Raw genomic sequence first — 19836 nt, forward strand, 5'->3', positions numbered from 1 at the left:
TTTTGCCAGAAAAGTAAATTTATATTTATTTTCCAACTTTATTATAGGAGCAGGGTGGCTATTTACCATTATTCCCCCCCAAATGACTTTTAAATGGAAAGTAATGTCCTCATGATGTTTGTCCTTTGATTTCTGCTCTAGGTCTTGTGATAATGGTCATTGTCTATTGAATGGAACACATGGTACATCTTCAGAGATGAAGAAATCAAACCTCCCTGAGTTAGGCATATATTTAAAGGGTAGGTACATAAAACATATTGTCTTTATATTCTCTATCAAAATGGTCAGAATTTAAAGGCAAAATTCCTGCCACTGTTTTACCAAAAATACATTAAGATTTTGTGTTATCCTCTAGGAGATGTTTTTGATTCAGCCTCTGATCCTGTGCCATCACCACCTGCCAGGCCTCCAACTCGGGACAATCCCAAGCATGGTGCTTCACTCAACAGGACGCCCTCTGATTATGACCTTCTCATCCCTCCATTAGGTTGAAACCTTTAAAACAATTCAAAAAAGCCACCCTGCCACCTCTTTCAATTAATATCTGAATTACCAGGATTCATAGTTCAGTGTTACGCAGACTCTCCAGGTTATGAATTTGTCTTAATCAGGTTGGATTCTCCAGATGATAGTGGCTCTTAGGTTCACGTGACCATTATCCCATTAAATGACTGAAGGAGTAGTGTACATAGTGGGCATCAATCAGGCTTTTATCAAGTTGTCTTTTCCTGTACTATGAGGTTATGGTTCATTCTCCTAGGGCTTGTATTCTAGTAGATATGGAATATTTGCCTGAGATTTTAAGTACAGTTCTTTAAAAAAAAAAAAAAAAACCTATTGGAATATAAATGCTTTACAGTGTTGTCTTAGCTTCAGGTGTACAGCAAAGTTATTCAGTTATGTATATACATATATCCACTCTTTTTCAGACTTTTTTTTCCCATATAGGTTACTACAGAATATTGGGTAGAGTTCCCTGTGCTGTAGTACAATTCTTAATGAATGTGTATTTACTTTTTCTTTTAGTATGAAATGACCCAGTTCCACTTAGCTAATTCCATTTTGGAAACTTACATATTTTACTCTAGAGAGCTGAGAATAAATTGTGTCCTGTACTCATTATAACTAGAACACATTCAAAGCAGCTCAGTTTCTCTGTTTCAGATTTTACTATAAAGTACACTAATGTGTGTGTATGTACACAGGTGAAGGTACACATAGGTGTGTATGTAAAAGTTGGCTGGTGCAGAAGTCTATTAATTCTAGGTAGGAGGCTACTCATCCTATTTTTAGAGGAAGACAGTTGAAACCCTTACACAAGTTAAGGTTTCATAATGAGTCACCATAATGTATGATGAAGGTTCACTTGTAATCTTATCTGAATTGATTATCAGGCTACTAGAAATGAACTTTTCCATTTTTTCCCCCAAAACACCATCAACAGTGTTTCCAGTTATAATTGAATGTCTTTTGCTCCTGTTCTTTCTGTTGTTCAGTGGTTTATTCCTACCTACATTGATTACTAGAGCTCCCCCAACTTCCTTCTTTGCCTACTGTCTTTTTCTCCCCTTTCACTTCTTCCTGTATGTTGACCTATCAACTTTGTCTTCATGACCTAGATCAGCATTATCCAAAAGAACTTTATGTGGTGACATAAAGGATTTATACCTGCAACTGTAGAGCTGAATTTGAGTTTATTTATATTTAAATGGCTGTATGTGGATAGTGACTACCATATTGAACAATGCAGATAAATGTTCCAACCCCTCTTTTTAACTCAACCTTCCTTTGGCTTTTCTTGTACATCTCATGTTTTATTTATACTATTCACTCTGCCTGGAAGACACCATCCTTGCATTTGATGAGCAAATGTTTTTAAGCCCCTGATATCCCAGGCCTTCCTGTTCTTGGTAACACCTTGCTGAATGCCACTCTCTGCATTTCTCTTCCCTCTTAGAAGGCATCTCTCTCTCTCTCTCTCTCCCTCTCTCTCTCTCTCTCTCTCTCTCTCTCTCTCTCTCTCTCTCTGTCAGACCTATAGGATTTTCACCTATGAATATTTGTGAACTTTCCTTAGATCTCCTTGTGGAATCCAAGCCCCATGGGTTAAGACCTTATGACTCTGATCTTCACATTACCCATGTGCCTAGCACGGTGCCTGACATTTTAGAGGTTGATAAAGGATTTGACTGAATAAGATAATGTAGCAGATAACCGAAGGTTGGAATGATAGCAAAGTGCTCTCTCTCCTCTCCCTTCATATATTTTACGTTAGAAAAATATTTATGATCATTAGAGAAAATATTTTGAATATTTTTTGCAAGACAAGCTGGATGAGTGGTAAAACCATTTTTATTTAAATATACCTTTATATTTCAGCCAATATATTTTAATCCACGTGAATTTTTATTACTGGAATATATGTAGGTACTTACACCTTTTTTCATTCACAGAGTATTTGAAATCGCTTACAAAAATACAGGCACAGCAATTTTATTTTTCAAAGAATCAAGATAAGGGAAAATAGGAGTTGAACAGTAAGATGTGGCAGGGGAAAAATAAGTAGACATTAAAGCATGCTGCATTATTCCACAGTTACTAAAGCTGGGAACTATGCAAATATAAGTAACTCGCTTAGGGACCCCCTATTTAACTGTTTCTCTTTAAATGTGTCTGATAAGTATAAAAATCATATTCCTCTACTGCAGGTGCATTTTCTGTATATTTTGACAATGAAATATATGGAGCATTAGTTTGAGTGAATTAAAGTCCAGCGGAGCAAACCTTAAAGGATAATCTATTTTGTGACATTAAATTTTTGTGCATAGTGTAACCTTCTAATTAGAGGCCATGAATTCTTATTGTTACACAAAAATTCTCTTTTGATGATGTGACTTGTAATATTTAGTTCATACTTGCAATGTCTTAATATTATAAAGGTCACAAGTGAATAATAAACTGTTTCAAGACCTGAAATGCTGCTTTTTAATAGAGAGGCCTGAGAGAAGGTCTGCGTGCACACGTGTGTGTGTGTCTGTGCTTCTCTCTAAACACCCGCCACAAAATAATCAGCTCCCATTGTTAGAGTCAGTGAACAGCTAGATAAACCCTGCAGGTGAAGTTCTTTATAAGTAGCAAGAGAAAATCATTACTTTTGCCTGATACTGTGTTTTGATTAATGAAGTTCCACTGTTGATATTGACCTTTCTTTAAATGCAGATGAAGATGCTTTTGATGCCCTCCCCCCATCCCTCCCACCTCCCCCACCTCCCGCAAGGCATAGCCTCATCGAACATTCAAAACCTCCTGGCTCCAGTAGTCGACCATCCTCAGGACAAGATCTTTTCCTCCTTCCATCAGGTAGGAAGGAAAAGCCAAGCAAAACTTTGCACTTGAAGTAAAAATATTTCTAAGATCAGACAGTCAAATAAGCATTAGTAATTCATTGGTTTCTAGCTCCCAAGCAGAAAAATCTCGGGGTGGGGAAAATAGCAGTTGGGTGGGTTTATCTGACAACTGTTGGTTTAATTCCAAAAAGACAACAAAAACAGCAAAAGCAGAGAGAAAAACCATATGATATCATTTATATCAGGAATCTAATAGGTGGCACAAATGAACCTTATTACCACAGAAAAGAAAGTCATGGACTTGGAGAATAGACTTGTGGTTGCCAAGGGGGAGGGAGAGGGATGGATTGGGACCTTGGGGTTAATAGATACAGACTATTGCCTTTGGAATGGATTAGCAATGAGATGCTGCTGTGTAGCACTGGGAACTATGTCTAGTCACTTATAATGGAGCATGACAATGTGAGAAAAAAGAATGTATACAAGAATGTATACCTGTATGTGTAACTGGGTCACCATACTGTACAGTAGAAAAAAAAAAAATGTATTGGGAAAATTAAAAAAAAAAAAAAAAAACAGCAAAAGCAAGAAGGAATTGTAGAATTTAAAAATGGTGCTGTAGAGATGATCCGGTCCAGATAATCCCTGTATATGCTACAGAAGGTGTCCCTGAGGACCAGAAGGGCCCCTGTGTCTGGGTTAAAAGTCATGGGGACAAATGTAGACTCTTTCTCCTGATTCTGACTGCAATAATTTTTTTCTAATGATATGTTTAAAATTTTTCATGTAATATGCTTTAGGGTCATAATTTTATTCAAAAACATAATATTTGGGTAAATTATAACATTAATAGATATGTTTGAAATACCTGCATTTTTTTGCTTTGTTACTGTTTTTGTTTTTAATGTCTCAGTGTATCTACTAAAATTATTGGTCTTCAAGGAAAAATTCAATACATGGCTTTTTTTTTTAACTTGAGTAGAAATAAAAATAGATTTAATAAACCATCCATTCCACTCATCAGAATTGTCAGGAAAAAAAATTCAGTTACGTTGAATCTGCTAATATTAATCTCTTCCATCCAGTTAGTCCTATTGGTGATACTGTGATCTATATTCTGAAACATTTGCCTCCTCAGTTTGGTTTAGTTAAACATAAAGATTTTCTTTTTTAACAGCTGCTTTACATTTGTGTGTTAAGTCATTGAAACCCTTTTAATAGTGCTCAGTTTGTCCTTTGGCCACCTACATACTTCATGGAGAACTTGGGAATCTTAACCAGTATCATTCATCTTTAATGTTCATTTTTCTCAGGTTTCCCCCATCCCCATTGGCTCAATAATTTAGAAGTTAGAGACAATTTGTGGATATAACACACAAACTATTAGATATATAACTTGGAATATATAGCTTTAGTTTCTGAAAGTAGTTTGTTTTCATGGAATAATTTTAAATTAATTTTTTATCTGTAAATTTGGATTGAATTTTCCTCTATGTCACCCACTCTGTGAGATGCCTCCCTGCCCTCATGGAGCACATTATTTCACTGAATGCTGCCAGTCAAAGAGCAAGGTTGATAACCCTGCTAATCCATGCAGAAAGCATGAGTTACTCTTAGGCTCTTATTCATATTAACTATCTAAAACCACCACCATTTTGCTATATTTTTCATTTGCACTTACTCAAATATTTGTTTTACACATGGGCTTTAATTAACATGTTTAAAAAAAAATGAATACAGCTAAATCTTGATTAACTTAACCTTTCCCCAGGCAAACTTCTGGATAGTTTCTGGTCTGATTTTTAAGTACCTATCAGCATTTATATATGTAATTTAAACTCCATTAAATGAAAGCTCAATGTAGTGCCTTCTTTTAAAATTAAGTCAATCTTTCCAGGAGCTAGAACATTTTATACAAATATACACAATTATCTGTTTTTTTCAAAAGAATTGTTCTTTATCGTAATTTTATTGTTTATTGTACTTTATGTAAAAAAATCTTCAAAAAATTTTTTTCTCAAGATTAAGTGCAAAAAAATTACCTCCAAATAAAAAAGGCCCCCTTTTGATTAGATAGAATGAAAGTTGTATAAACTATTTTATTTCATATATTGCTTTGTGTGGCTACCAGAGAGGCTCAGTAGCAGTTATCCTTAACTTAGGCTGCGAGGCTAACTTTGGACCAGAGCACAGCTATTTGAACCTATTGACTTGACCTCCTTTAATAAACACATAGAAGTATTTTAATTCCATTGCAGATAATCCCTTGATAACAAATACTTCTAAGAAAAAAAAAATGGCAACATTTTCCTCCTTTCCAGTCTCATACCATTAACAGGCTAAATTTCTAATCTTTTGCTAGATCCTTTATGAGAACCATTGAGACAGCTATTTTTATTCAATTTTAAACCATGTATATAAGACCTTTTCTTTTTCAAAAGAAATACTTAAATTATTCTTAACATAATACCATAGAACATGAAGGTTTCTTTCAGCCTATATGTAAGCTTGACTATATCATTTTGCAAAGTATTTAATACATTACCTTGTCTAAAGAAGTATCACAGAAAATCCACAAAAGCAGTTCTTCACCCTGAATTGAACTTCATAAAAGAATATTCTATAAATGCTAAACAAAAGTTTAACTCAATAGTTGTAGAGCTATGCAAGTTAAACAAAGGGGATTGCTAAATTTAAATGGAGCATTTTACTGCTGTCATTTTCACTATAGTTTACTCTTAAAATTGTAGTAGTATAATGAAGGATAAGCCTTTTCTGGCATTATTGAGATTTGGTTTCCTTGAGGAAATTATCCCTAATTAAAGACAAAGGTTGGATATCTTCATGATGTTATATTAAATATCTACTCAGACCTACCTCTTAATTCCAGCCTTCAGTGTCCTGCACACTAAATCAGGTCTATCCTTCTGGCCTTACAGTTCAGTGTCTGCTCTATAGTAGTGATTTTCAAACTACAGGGTCCTGTGTTTCTGCAAAGGAGCCTTATGACTCTCATAAGATCAAAAGTGTTGTGGGGAGTAAAGCAAGGGCACAGCTCTGAAGCTGCTTTTATCTGTTTTCTATTTTAGGCCTTCATGCAAGATTTCTTTTGGCAAAATAGTAATGCCCACTGCTGTTCATGAGCCATCTACTCTGGACAGACCATCTTATCTTAACAAAACCTGAGGAGCCCTCCAAAAAGGGCTGTCTTCAAACCCAGGGCTACTACTTGCATATATGTGCTTTTGCCTGAATTACAAAAAGGCATTTCTTTTGTGCCCTTGGGCTGAAATAGGGTCGTCCCCCTGCCCCCCACCCCGCCTCCACTTTGTGCCAGGGCCAGAGCTCCAGGAACAAAGGCAAGGCTGTATTTAAGCCTCCTCATCTCCCTTACTGCATTTCTCTGTGCAGTGTACAAAATACATGACATATTTGGCAGCACTTCCTGAACCTTTCCTTCACTATATTTCTAACCCAGAATCTCTTCTGAAGTCTCCTCCAATCTAAAAGTCACAATTCAACTCTGACAGCTAGCCAAATTGACTTTTTAGAGACAAAGGAAAGTTCTCCACTGGGATCCACACATGCAATTGCATAAGTAAAATACAAAGAACACCCGGATAGTTAGCAACAATTACTGTAAAGGATTTAGGAGTTTGACTGTAACCTTTATGAAGCACGCTCATGCCATTTGAGGGTTGCATTCAGAGTTCAAATCAGAGACAGAATGAGGTCCTCCCCAGTGCTCAGCCAGCGTGGATACCACTGTGTCCAGGTGCTGAAGGATTGATGAGGTAGAGCTTTGCTTCTCAAATTGTGGTCCTTAACAGCATTAGCATCTCTTAGAAATATGTTAAAAATGCCAGTTCTTAAGACCCACCTGGGACTGACTAAATCAGAAACTCTGGGGGTAGGACCCAGCAATCTGTTTTTTCACAAGCCTGTAGGGTGATGCTGATGCATGCAAAGTTGGAGAAACCAGGGGCTAGGCTATTTCTGGAAGAGTGCAACCAGGATGGTAAAGAGAAGTAAAACCACACCATGTAAACTATGGTAGATTAAAGGAACTGTGCATGTTTAACCAAGAGAAGAGATGATCTTAAGTATGTATGAGAGTTGCCTTCATCCACAGTATTTGTGAAAGAATGGCTAGATTTCTTCCTTGTGCTCCCAGACAATAGAAGACCAACCAATGAGAAGAATTAGTGAGAGTTAAAATTTCATTCCTCGTAAGAAGCTTCCTAAATTATTAATAATTCTTGTATCTCAGAAGGGTAGTGAGTTCTCCAAAGCTGGAGGACTTAATCAGTGGCTGGATCCCTACATATGGGGGGTTTATGAATGTCAGTTAGAAGAATGAGGGCAGCCAGAAAAGGAGAAATTTTGTTTCCCCTAAATAGCTTTTCAAATCCTTTTTGAGCAATTAGATCTAGCATTGATATTCTTTTTAATTTTCAGAATAACTGATAAATCTTTCAGATGGCTTTTGGACAGCCCCAGAGGAAATATGTCATTGTTCTAACTATTCAATTATTTTGCCTGTTTTCCTACACTTCAGTAAAAAATTGGAAGTGTTTCAGATAGTGGAGGGTCGGGGTGGGGGAGGAATATTCCCTAATGCTTCCTCTAAGAGATAATCACTTGACAGGTTTCTTTCTTACATGGAATAATTTTGATTGATATGTATTTCTCCACCTCCTTTATAGTTAGCAAACCCTTTCCTCCCAACCTTTCCTTAGTTTTTAATAATCTCTTAAAATAAGAATTAAAATTTTTTCAATTTAGCATTACCATACTGTAAATCACAGTCAGTGGTACTTTGCTTTTTATTTTTTTTTATTTTTTGCTTTTCAGAGCTGCACCATGGCATAGAGAGGTTTCCAGGCTAGGGGTCGAATCAGAGCTGGAGCTGTCAGCCTACACCACAGCCACAGCAATTCCAGATTCAAGCCGTGTCTGTGACCTTCACCACAGCTCACGGCAATGTCAGATCCTTAACCCACTGAGCAAGGCCAGGGATCAAACCTGCGTTCTCATGGATGCTAGTCAGATTGTTTCCACTGAGCCATGATGGGAACTCCAGTACTTTGCTTTTTAGAGTAGACTAATCCCATAATGTTCATTCATTTTTCAGAACATGTATTACTATATAAATAGCACACTGGCTGTGATATATATTTTCAGTGTGTATGTTTTAATCCGAAGTGGATATAAAATTTTACTTTAATTTTTTAAGAATTTGTTTTTAAAAAACTTTATTTCTTTTCAAATTTGGTAATTATTATACTCTTTGTAGTAACTATTATATGTAGTATCTTTTCCCATCTAAGCAGGAATACTTCCAACTTTACAACTTGCTACAGAAGACCAGCTTAGCCTATACCTGACCATATTTTTTATTATCAAACTTAAATGGAAATTAAAACAAGGAAATATTATCAGGTCTTCTTTAATAGTTAACAAATTTTAGCCTTGAGTTCGCAATACAAATTTCACAGAATTTGAATCTATGAAAAATCTGAATCTGACTTAATTTTTGGTAGTTAAATGTAGATCTTTATGAGTTGCAGGCTATTTACCAAACAGTGTGCTTGGTATTATGTTTCTGTTAGGAGCTATAATTCAAACACGGACCAGTAGCAAACTTAGCATGAAGCCAGATAAAACACCATAGTGATTCAGAACAGAACTAAGTAGTTCATGCTATTTATGGTAACACTTTTAGTGCACCTAGTGACTTTTCAAGTGCAATAGATTAATGAAGTAGTATCATACAACTATATATTTTGTAGTCTATTCATGACTCAGTAATGTGTCAATCTAATGTTTAGCCTTAAATAAACATATGATTAGAAACAGCAAGCCTATAAATTACCCCTAAAGAAATCATGATTGTAAAAGACAGTCTTTTCTATGAATTAATACTATGTCAGTGATGTTTTAGAATGCACAAGAACTGAAAGTAAATTTAATTGAATATTGAATATTTAAATGTAAATCTTTGGGAAATCTCTAAATTTATGCAGAAATCACCATATTTGGTTCCTCTGGTTAGCCTTCCAAATCAAAAGATTAACATTTGTTGCATGGAATTTGATTTATCTTTGATTCCTTCCTAAAATGTTTTAGCAAAATTAATGAGGCTGAACCATTGACTTTTCAATTATTGAGAACTCAGAATGTAAGACTCATTTTAATCTCAAAATTAATGAAAGCAAATTAAGTAGCCTTGCGCAGGTTAAAAAAAAAAAAGTCTCCAGCAAAGCTGGAGATAATTATGATACTTAAAAAGAGGAAGGAAATAATGACTTCAACTCCTGCCTTACATTATCTAGTCAAAATTTAGTATAAATAAGCATGCATTTCCTTTTTTTTTTTTTTTTTTTTTGTCTTTTGCCATTTCTTGGACCGCTCCCTCGGCATATGGAGGTTCCCAGGCTAGGGGTCCAATCGGAGCTGTAGCTGCTAGCCTGTGCCAGGGCCACAGCAACACAGGATCCAAGCCACATCTGCAACCTACACCACAGCTCACGGCAACGCCGGATCGTTAACCCACTGAGCAAGGGCAGGGATCGAACCCGCAACCTCATGGTTCCTAGTCAGATTTGTTAACCACTGCGCCATGACGGGAACTCCTGAATTTCCTTCTTAACCAGATTCTTATGTATTTTTTAATATCAAACTCAAATGGAAGTTAAAACAATGAAATACTATCAGGTTGTCATCTTCCCTTTTTTTTTTTTTTTTTTTTTTTTTTTTGCTTTTTAGGGCTGCACCTGCGGCATATGGTTCTAAGCTATGGTTTGAATCGGGGCTACAGCTGCGGGCCTATACCATAGCCCCAGCCATGCAGGATCTGAGCCTCATCTGTGACCTCCACCTTAGCTCAGTGCCAGATCCTTAACCCAGTGAGTGAGGCCAGGGATAGAATCCACATCCTCATGGATTCTAGTTGGGTTCGTTAACCACTGAGCCACGAAGGGAACCCCCCTGGTCTTCTTAATAGTTACTATTTCAGCCTTAAGTTAGCAATACAAATTTCATGGGATTTGAATATATGAAAAATCTGAATCTGTCTGTCCTAATTTTTGTTGGTAAAAAGTAAATCTTTATGGAGTTCCCATTGTGGCTCAGTGGGTTAAGAACCCAACAGTGTCCATGAGGATGTGGGTTTGATCCCTAGCCCCAGTGGGTTAAGGATCCGGCATCGCAGGTGTGGCTGGGATCCTTCTTTGCTGTGGTTGTATGTAGCTCCAATTTGACCCCTAGTCTGAGAACTTCCATATGTCACAAGTGCATCCCTAAAAAGAAAAAGTAAAAAAGTACACCTTTATGAAGTGCAGGCTATTTACCATGCAGTTTACTTGGTACTGTGTTTCTGTTAGGAGATATAATTCAAACACAATTAAATAAGATCCCTGTCCTCAAAAGAATGTACAGTAAGTACCTTTGGAGATACTGGCAGACATAGAAGAAAGTAACATGACAGAGAAAAACAGAAGCCTGGAAAGGAAGTGGTGGCAGATAATACATTCTCAGTGAACCAAAGACTGCATAGGTAATTTTCGTCTATTCAAAAAAGGAATCAGGTCTATGGATTTAAACACATATACTACTAATTTTAAGCCAGTCAGGTTTATGGTCCTAATGATTTAATATAGTTGCATTGATAAAATCTTCTACCATTAGCTCCAGTTAATAAATATCATTGAGAAATTGTACAATAATTTTTTTTTTTTTTAAGGCCTCACCCACAGTGCATGGAAGTTCCCAGGCTAGGGGTCTAATCAGAGCTGTAGTTACTGGCCAACAGCCATAGCAACACAGGATCCGAGCCAAGTCTGTAACACAGCTCATGGAAACACCAGATTCCCGACCCACGGAGTGAGGCCAGGGATCAATCCAAATCTTCATGGATACACCAGATGCCTGACCCACTGAGTGAGGCCAGGGATCAAACCAAATCCTCATGGATACTGGTCAAATTTTTTTCTGCTGCTCCATGACGGGAACTCCCACAATGATTTTTAATTTGTCTAAAATTCATATTTTTCACTATTTCACATCCGCCCCTCTAACTATCAAGGTGGTAAATACAAACATGTTTCACTATTTATACAAACTTTAATGGTAATAATATAATTTTTAACAACTGAATTTATTTTTGGTGAGCCAAGTAACAATTTTTGCATAGAATAACCAATGTAATGTTAAAAGGCACATTATTTGTACAGAGCTCATATACATGAATTGATTTAATCCTTACAAATCCCAAATGTCAGGTCCATTTTACAGATTATGTCTGCTTAATGCTTAGAGAGATTAATATGCTAATCCATTTTTACAGGCAAAATTCAAAACCCATTTTTTTCTTTGACTTTACAAGAGTTTCTTCTATTCCTTGTACAGGACAGATTGGGAAAGAAAATTAAAATTAGAAGCAGTTTTTATCAACAATTTTACAATCAAAATAAGAGGTCTGAAAAATACATTATTAGTAGTATGTAGGAATACAAGGGAAAAGCATATTTGAACAAGTGAGGAATAAATTAGAAAATATGCAGGCAAATAAGAAAATGGTTACTATCAGTCATGACATGTTTTCTTGTTTTCAAAAGTTGTTCTGTGTAGAGAATTTCTAATTTTTCTTTTTAGCCAGTGGCAGAGATAGTAGTTTTAATATGAAAATCATCTTTATTTTTAAGATCCCTTTTTTGATCCAGCAAGTGGCCAAGTTCCTTTGCCTCCTGCTAGGAGATTACCAGGTGAAAATGTCAAATCCAACAGAACATCACAGGACTATGATCAGCTTCCTTCATCTTCAGGTGAGTTGGCTAATAATAGTAATAATAATACCCTACATTTGTATAGTGCTTTTTGGAGCACCTTTTTATTCATTATATAATTTAATGAGCATTGCCAGCCTAAGAAAGTATTTTTATCGCCTTTGCATTTGCTCATAAAACTTGTATTATGAGAAGAATGCCTACAAAATTTCCTCATGGAAAAGAAAATATTAAGCCTTAATATCTTTGATCTGTCAGTAAAGCAGTTTCTGTGATTCAAAAACTGTTAATTCTCTAACTTTCGTTTTGCCTTTTCAGCCATGGAAAATGGGAGAGATGTTTTTTGTACATGGAAATACTGCATCCTCTTATTTCTCCACTAAAGGAAGAAATCTCTTTAGAATTGATATTAGCCCCAAGCTATTAATTTTCCTAGCTTATTTAGGGCTACTGTATAATGTTGTATTGCCAGCCATTACATAGAAGGATATACCATTTTAGTAAATACAGGTCATACTTACAACCATTATTAATGGAAAGTTGCTGATTTGCTTTTTCCAGGGGTCCTACTTGATCACCGTATCTAAAATATCTCCCCCTTTTGCTTTGTTTCTCCCTAGGCACCTTTCATTTGTTTGTTCAATATTGTTTGCTCGATTGTCTGTCTCCTCTGTTTGGGTATTAATGCTTTGAAGAGAGGTGCATGGTTTTGTTCACTGCTTTATCCCCACATGTCAAAAGAGTGCCTAGCATGTTTCCTGGATGACTTGATGGATAGAAGGGAGAAGAAAAGAGTTGCTGATATCTGTGTTATGTTGAACATATTCATATATTTTTGAGTAATAAAAGCCATGTATTTGTCTTATAATTATGACCATCAGAAGTTTTTCCTATGTAGATTTTTGTCCTATATCAAGATGTTTTTTCAATAATGTTTTAATTTTATTGAAATATAGTTTATTTACAGTGATAGTTTTTAGGTGTATAGCTAAGTGATTCACATATTCTTTTCCAGATTCTTTTCCATTATAGGCTATTACAAGATACTGAGTATAGTTCCCTGTGCTATAGAGTAGGTTCTTTTTGTTTTATCTATTTTATATATAGTGTGTATCCGTTAAATCCAAACTCCTAATTTATCTTTCCCTCTTCCCCCATTGGTAAACATTGTAATTCCAAACTCCTAATTTATCCTTCCCTCTTCCCCCATTGGTAAACATTGTTTTCTGTACGTAAGTTTTCTGTTTTGTAAGTAAGTTCATTTGTATAAATTTTTAAGATCCCATATATTTGACATCATATAGTGTTTGTCTTTCTTCATCTGATTTACATATTATGATAATTTCTAGGTCCATCCATGTTACTGCAGTTGGCTTTATTTCATTTTTATGGCTGAGTAATATTCCACTATGCTTACACCACATCTTTATCCACTCATCTCTCAGTGGACATTTATGTTGCTTCCATGTCTTGGCTATTTTAAATAATGCTGGCAGGAACATAGGGGTGCATGTATCTTTTCAAATTAGTATTTTTCAGATATATGCCTAGGAGTGGGATTGCTGGTGGTTCTATTTTTATTTTTTAAGAAACCTCCATACTGTGCTCCATAGTGGCTGCAGCAATTGACATTTCCACCTACAGTGTAGAAGGGTCTCCCTTTCTCCACACTCTCTCCAGCATTTATTGTTCGTAAACTTTTTGATGATGGCCATTCTGACTAGTGTAAGCTGGTACCTCATTATTGTTTTGATTTGCCTTTCTCCAATAATTAGCAGTTTTGAGTATCTTTCCATGTGCCGGTTGGCCATCTAGATGCCTTCTTTCAAGAAATGTTTATTTAGGTTTCCTGCCCTTGTTTTTTGATTGGGCTATTTTTTAATATTGATCTGTATGAGCTACTTGTATATTTTGGAAATTAATCACCTGTTAGTTGCATCATTAGCAAATTTTTTCCCCCATTTCATAGGTTATTTTTTTTTATTTTGCTCATGGTTTCTTTTGCTATGCAAAAGCTTGTAAGTTTAATTAGTTACAATTTGTTTATTTCTATTACTCTAGGAGACATAGCCAAAAATTATTGCTGCAATTTATGTCAACGAGTGTTGTATGTTTTCCTCTAGGAGTTTTATAGTATCTGGCTTTAGATTTAGGTCTTTAATTCATTTTGAATTTACTTTTCTTTATTTTTTTCTTCTCTGATTGCTGTGGTGAGAGTGGTATCCTTGTCTTGTTCCTGATCTTAGAATGCTTTTAGCTTTCCATTGTGGAGTATGATATTAGTTGTGTGTTTGCCATATATGGCCTTTATTATGTTGAAGTATGTTCCCTCTGTGCCCACTTTCTAGAGAGTTTTTAACATAAATTGATGTTAAATATTGATGTTAAAATTTATCAGAACCTTTTTCTGCATCTATTAAAGTCATCAAATGGCTTTTATTTTTCAATTTGTTAATGTGGTAGGTACGTCACATTTATTATTTGTGGATACTGAAAAATCTTTGCATCCTTGGGATAAATCCCACTTGATCATAGTATACGATCCTTTTAAATTATTGTTGGAATCACTAGCTTAGGTTAAGTTCAAACCTTAGTTGACAGAAATTAGTGGCAGTTTCCTTTCTGAAGATAATTAGTGAGCTGCTTTGAGAATTAGTAATATAGTAGTTCTTAGATACTTGAGGACATGCATGGGAGATGCAGAAATAACCTCTATATTTTAAGTTTTAACACTTGACTATACTCAGGAAAGCACAGAAACCTTTCCAAATTTTGGTCCATGATGTCTTACCAATTTACTTCTGGTCATTCCAGTATTTCAGATATATCCATGGGTAGCCACTCAAACACTGCAGTTACAGCTGAAAGAGTAGATTTCCAGAATGATGAAAAAATGTGAGTCAATGAGAGACAGTGTCTGACAATTATATATAAGGGAACGAAGCAAATGACTTAAGGAATAATGCTAAAATACAACTTTGAGTGCCATGACTAATATAAAATAACATATTCAGGACCACCAGCTTTGGATTAACAGAAACATACTCAAGTTATGAGTTGTGGCCCAATGCTTTATTTTTATAGTTTCTATAGTTTGCAACATAACATAACAGGTCATGAGTGCGGAGAAACATTCACATGATTTCAAATGGTAGGAATTCCAGTTAGCATTACACTAAAAATTTCAAGGAAGAAATGCATGACAAAACCTATTGGAACATCCCCAAAAGAGGCATTTACCAGGAGCCTGAACTAGCTTTTACCTGAGTGATAAAATAGTCCTGATTATTACTCTCAGGGCCTCAGCTAGCTGTAACATCAAATATTTCAACCTCCTCCCTTAACTTTCTTTACAAACACATCCAGACCACAGCAAATAAGATGCTTCCTTCCCACAAGATATTTGCTCACATGCTGCTTCCCATGACTACCATGCTGCCCGCTAGTTTTATTTCACACCAGGAGAGGGACTGAGCTTGCCTCTGGATTAGGTCTTCCTATTAGAAACTTGAGCCTTGGTGTGATGTACCTTTTGGATGCTAAGAGCACTTATTTTGCAGTAATGTTTTTATTAAGGTCTTTTTAAGATGATTGTTGATGATTCTGATATAATTGCTGTATTTTATAAATCCACTTCTCCCATTTTTATGGTAATCTAAGTAACTGATGGTGACTTATTTATGTATAAGAATCTTTCCAATTCAAAAAAAATTTACTTGATTTTAAAAATATTTTCCTTATACTTTTATCTAAAAAGGATGTCAGCCTGTAAATGTATGTCTGTATATGCAAAGAGCCTTCCAAAGGTTGTTTATTCTTCCCGAAAAAAAGTTTGTAATTTTCTTAAAGTTTTTAGATGTAACATTTAATGATATGCACATGTCATAATGACAATCAGAATAAGTGGATTTTACCACCTTGTGTTAAATTCACATATACCTGTATATGGGGCAAACATTTTTGCTAATAGCTTATTTCTTCATATGGGGTTCATAGCTATACTAGCTATGCATGAGTTTCTACACATTTTTCAGTTTGCTTTTTTTATGTTGTAAGATATAATGTGCTACAATTTGAACACCATTCTTTAAAAACCCAGAGAATCCACCTTACAGTAGAATGAAGTCATAATGACGATGGGTTGGTGGTCATGCTGAGCTCTTGAGATTTTTTTAATATTCTCAGTTTAAAATGACGTTTAAGGTAATACTTGAAAATAATGCTATAATTTTAGCACCTGGATTGTATTAAATGTGTTTATAACCTGCTAACATATCTTATTGCCAAGTACACCTACAAAATAAGGATGGTCTCATAAAAGGAATTTACTCCAATATGACTTTTTCTTTTACAAGGTAGCTTAAAGGAGAAGTGATCAGATGTTAAATGAATTTTATATTGTTGATCTCAATTGGAAATCATGCCTTCATTTTATGCAAGAGCTGGAATTGTATATTGTTACTAGTGATGTTTTAAGAAAACTACATTTTCAGGTTTGGTTTTGTTTTTCAACAAAGGAAACTGCAAGTGTTACAAGAGTTAAACCATAGTTCAGCTGCCTGAATTTTTTTTTTCTTAAATAGAGCTTCAGTTTTAAAACCATCGAATATGGGGTCATTTTTGTACAAACTACTAAATATAGTTATTTTATAACCATCTTGTAGATGTATTTAAAAGTTATATGAATATATTTTATTTGTAATTTAATGAAAATGGAAGGTATATTAAAACATGTCCATTTAAAAATTAGATAGTATATCCACAGTGGCAGTAATTCAAGTTCACATAAATGAGTTCCAAAAATAATTGCTCTAGCTTATAGTAGAAAAGCTAGAGTAGGTACCAAAGTCATAATGATGATGTGTTAGGGATTTCTTTTCTGCCTTGATAAGTTAATTTTGCTTTGGTTGAGAAAAATCTGTCCTCTGGGTCCTGATGTCCAACCCCAAGTGTCTTCAGTGAATTACTAAATAGTAATAGAGATTATGTCTCAGATTGTTTGTAATAATCATTTTTAAATTTGTTAAAGCACTTACCATGGGCCAAATGTTATGCTAAGTATTTTAAATATAGTTAACATAGATTATACATACAATTGTATTTATATTAGTTGCACAGAAAAAAAATATAATACAGATATAGTCATAATTTTTTTCCTCAAAAACACTCTGAAATAGGTATTATTAATGTCAATGTACAGAAGAGAATAAGACACAACAAAATTTAGTTATTTACCCAAGGTCTCACAGCGAGTAAATGATAGGATTTGAATTATTTCTGTCTTTCATCAATAAGACATGCACCCATTAGCAAAGCTTATGTTATCCCTCCAGTAGCTAAGCCAAAAATTAAAAACTTAAAACTCCAATGTATATAACAATGATTATTCACAGCTGAGTTTGGAGATACCCAATGATAAAATCAAATAAAGACAGTATAGCAAAGGAATAATAGTGATATAAGAGGGTACTAGGAATTGTAAAATTGTAGTAGAGATTTCAAAACCTGGATTGTGATCATTTTTCACATGACTTTTGGAAGCCATTCCCTACGAGCTTTCTGTACTTTTTGTATTAGCAAAATCAGTCTCCATTTCTCTTAGATTGTTGAGCAGCTCAGACCTGTAACCAGCAGAGGGGAGCTAATGCTTTAAAAAAAAAAAAAAAAATACATGGAAGTAGTACATGCTCATTAGGGAACAATGTAGAAGAAGAAAAAATAAGGAAAGTCACCTAGAATCCTGTCCTCAGTAAGGAACATTACTGCAATTTTGGAGCCCTTCTTTCTAACGTTTTGTCCAAGTACCTGCTCACACAGTGGAGATCATACTCCATATATAACACAGTATTGTAAATTTACCACATCATTAAATTTTTTAAATAAATGTCACTTTAAATTGTTGTATGATAGTCCATATTTATATGCTGTCAAGGCAGTGCTTTCAAATCTTTCTCCCCACCAAAAAACTGACTCTGAATGACAGGGAGGTGGTGGGGATGTAACTAAAACTGGACAGTAAAGTACAGGAAATTGCTTCAAAGTCTATTTTCTCAAAAATGTATGCAAATTTTGCATTTTACTCGGTATATCTATATTTATTCCCATATTTTAAAATATTAACTTTCCTCCCCTTGAATAAGTTTATTTAGTCTTCCAGGAAGATGTACCATTTATATCCTATGGCTCCATATATTCTGGCATTTATTTTGATATTGTTGCCCTTGCAAAATAACCTGGAGCATGGAAACAGCACCAGAATAAACACATGTCCTTCCAATCATGTTTTAAAGGATGACATGTATTCAGGTACAGAAGTCCCCATAGAACTGGTAAAATTGATAGTCATTACAGTATACTCCAAAACTACAACATAACAGCTCTGGGAGAACTATGAGCTAGGTCCATCTCCTGTTTATGAAAAAGAACAAGTAGAGACAGTAAAAGCTATCCATCCATTGTAAGAAAGTATCTTGAAAGAAGTTTTGGCATTAAGTAGTTTTCTGTAATGATCAGCATGAAAACTGTCTTTTTTGTTTTTTTTAACAGCTTTTACTTTTAGTTCAGGCTGTAACAGATCTTGCTTGCTTGTTAATATCTTGCTTAAAAAGCTTTATATAGAACTAGGTGCTCACTAGAAGTTCCAGGTTTCTTCCTCTTCCACACTTGACATTACTGTTATCTTATAGTAATTGCTGTTCCATAGCATTTGAGTATAGCGGTTATCATTATAAAAGTGAATTCATTGTCCTTTCTTTTTAAAGGTCTCCTCAGCATATATGCCATGCATTACATTAATTACTCCATGTACTACCTAAAAATAGATTAATTTAAAAAAAACCTCTAAAAATGGAGATACAAAAGTAGATCTGAAGAGTGAGAATTATAAAAGTAAACTGCTTAGCTTTAAAGTCACTCAGAATCTGAGATGCATGTAACCATCATCAAGTCTCCAAGTGCTGTTCCTCATTGAGACCCTCATCTAAAAAGATACAGCTGTCAGTTACCTGGTACAGATGTACACCATCCAGTTAAAACAGCCAAACAGGAGTTCCCGTCATGGCGCAGTGGTTAACGAATCCGACTAGGAACCGTGAGGTTGCCGGTTCGGTCCCTGCCCTTGCTCAGTGGGTTAACGATCCGGCGTTGCCGTGAGCTGTGGTGTAGGTTGCAGACGCGGCTCGGATCCTGTGTTGCTGTGGCTCTGGCGTAGGCCGGTGGCTACAGCTCTGATTGGACCCCTAGCCTGGGATGTGTTGCTGTGGCTCTGGCGTAGGCCGGTGGCTACAGCTCTGATTGGACCCCTAGCCTGGGAACCTCCATATGCCTCGGGAGTGGCCCAAGAAATAGCAAAAAGACAAAAACAAACAAAAAAAACCAAACAAAAAAAAACAGCCAAACAAAAAATTAAAATATTCCAAATTGAATAAATATTCAGCAATAAATAGAAATTTCTATATAACAGGTGGCAAAAAGTTGCAACATACCTTCCACATTATTCCAGTTGCAGGCTCTAATACATGACACAGTTCAATTCTGGGCACTTCTAAGATTCCAAAGAGATGTCAGCACTGTTGGGGAAAACAGATTTTGAGTTAGGGCTACGAGGACTAGGATTAAATGAGTTGGGATATATGAGTTTTGTGTTTAAAGGGAATCTTTTAGAAAAATTAATCTTTGCTTCAAAGTTTTTAAAATTAACATAT

General features: G+C 35.3%; 1 protein-coding gene and 1 long non-coding RNA gene across 21 annotated transcripts in view; one reads left to right on the top strand and one right to left on the bottom strand.

Moving 5' to 3' along the window:
- Positions 1-19836, top strand: part of CBLB (Cbl proto-oncogene B) — a 308592-nt gene that overhangs the window by 282369 nt on the left and 6387 nt on the right. For 11 of the 20 annotated variants that reach the window (XM_084991427.1, XM_084991426.1, XM_084991434.1 and 8 more), the window contains 4 exons: positions 142-239; positions 356-487; positions 3220-3360; positions 12053-12172. In XM_084991427.1, the coding sequence (XP_084847553.1) occupies positions 142-239; positions 356-487; positions 3220-3360; positions 12053-12172 (491 nt within the window). The remainder of the gene's footprint in view (positions 1-141; positions 240-355; positions 488-3219; positions 3361-12052; positions 12173-19836) is intronic. The other 9 variants (XM_084991431.1, XM_084991437.1, XM_084991430.1 and 6 more) reach the window with 1 other exon arrangement.
- Positions 15191-19836, bottom strand: part of LOC110256435 (uncharacterized) — a 91442-nt gene continuing 86796 nt past the window's right edge. Inside the window, exons 3-4 of the long non-coding RNA XR_014824912.1 lie at positions 19618-19701; positions 15191-18944 (exon numbers count right to left, since the gene is read on the bottom strand). This is a non-coding gene — a long non-coding RNA (uncharacterized LOC110256435). The remainder of the gene's footprint in view (positions 18945-19617; positions 19702-19836) is intronic.

Source organism: Sus scrofa, chromosome 13, assembly GCF_054392235.1.
Source record: "Sus scrofa isolate SSC_HxYL_T2T_F1_AM1 chromosome 13, Sscrofa_HxYL_maternal_Yorkshire_Landrace_v2.0, whole genome shotgun sequence".
In the NCBI taxonomy this organism is placed as follows: Eukaryota; Metazoa; Chordata; class Mammalia; order Artiodactyla; family Suidae; genus Sus; species Sus scrofa.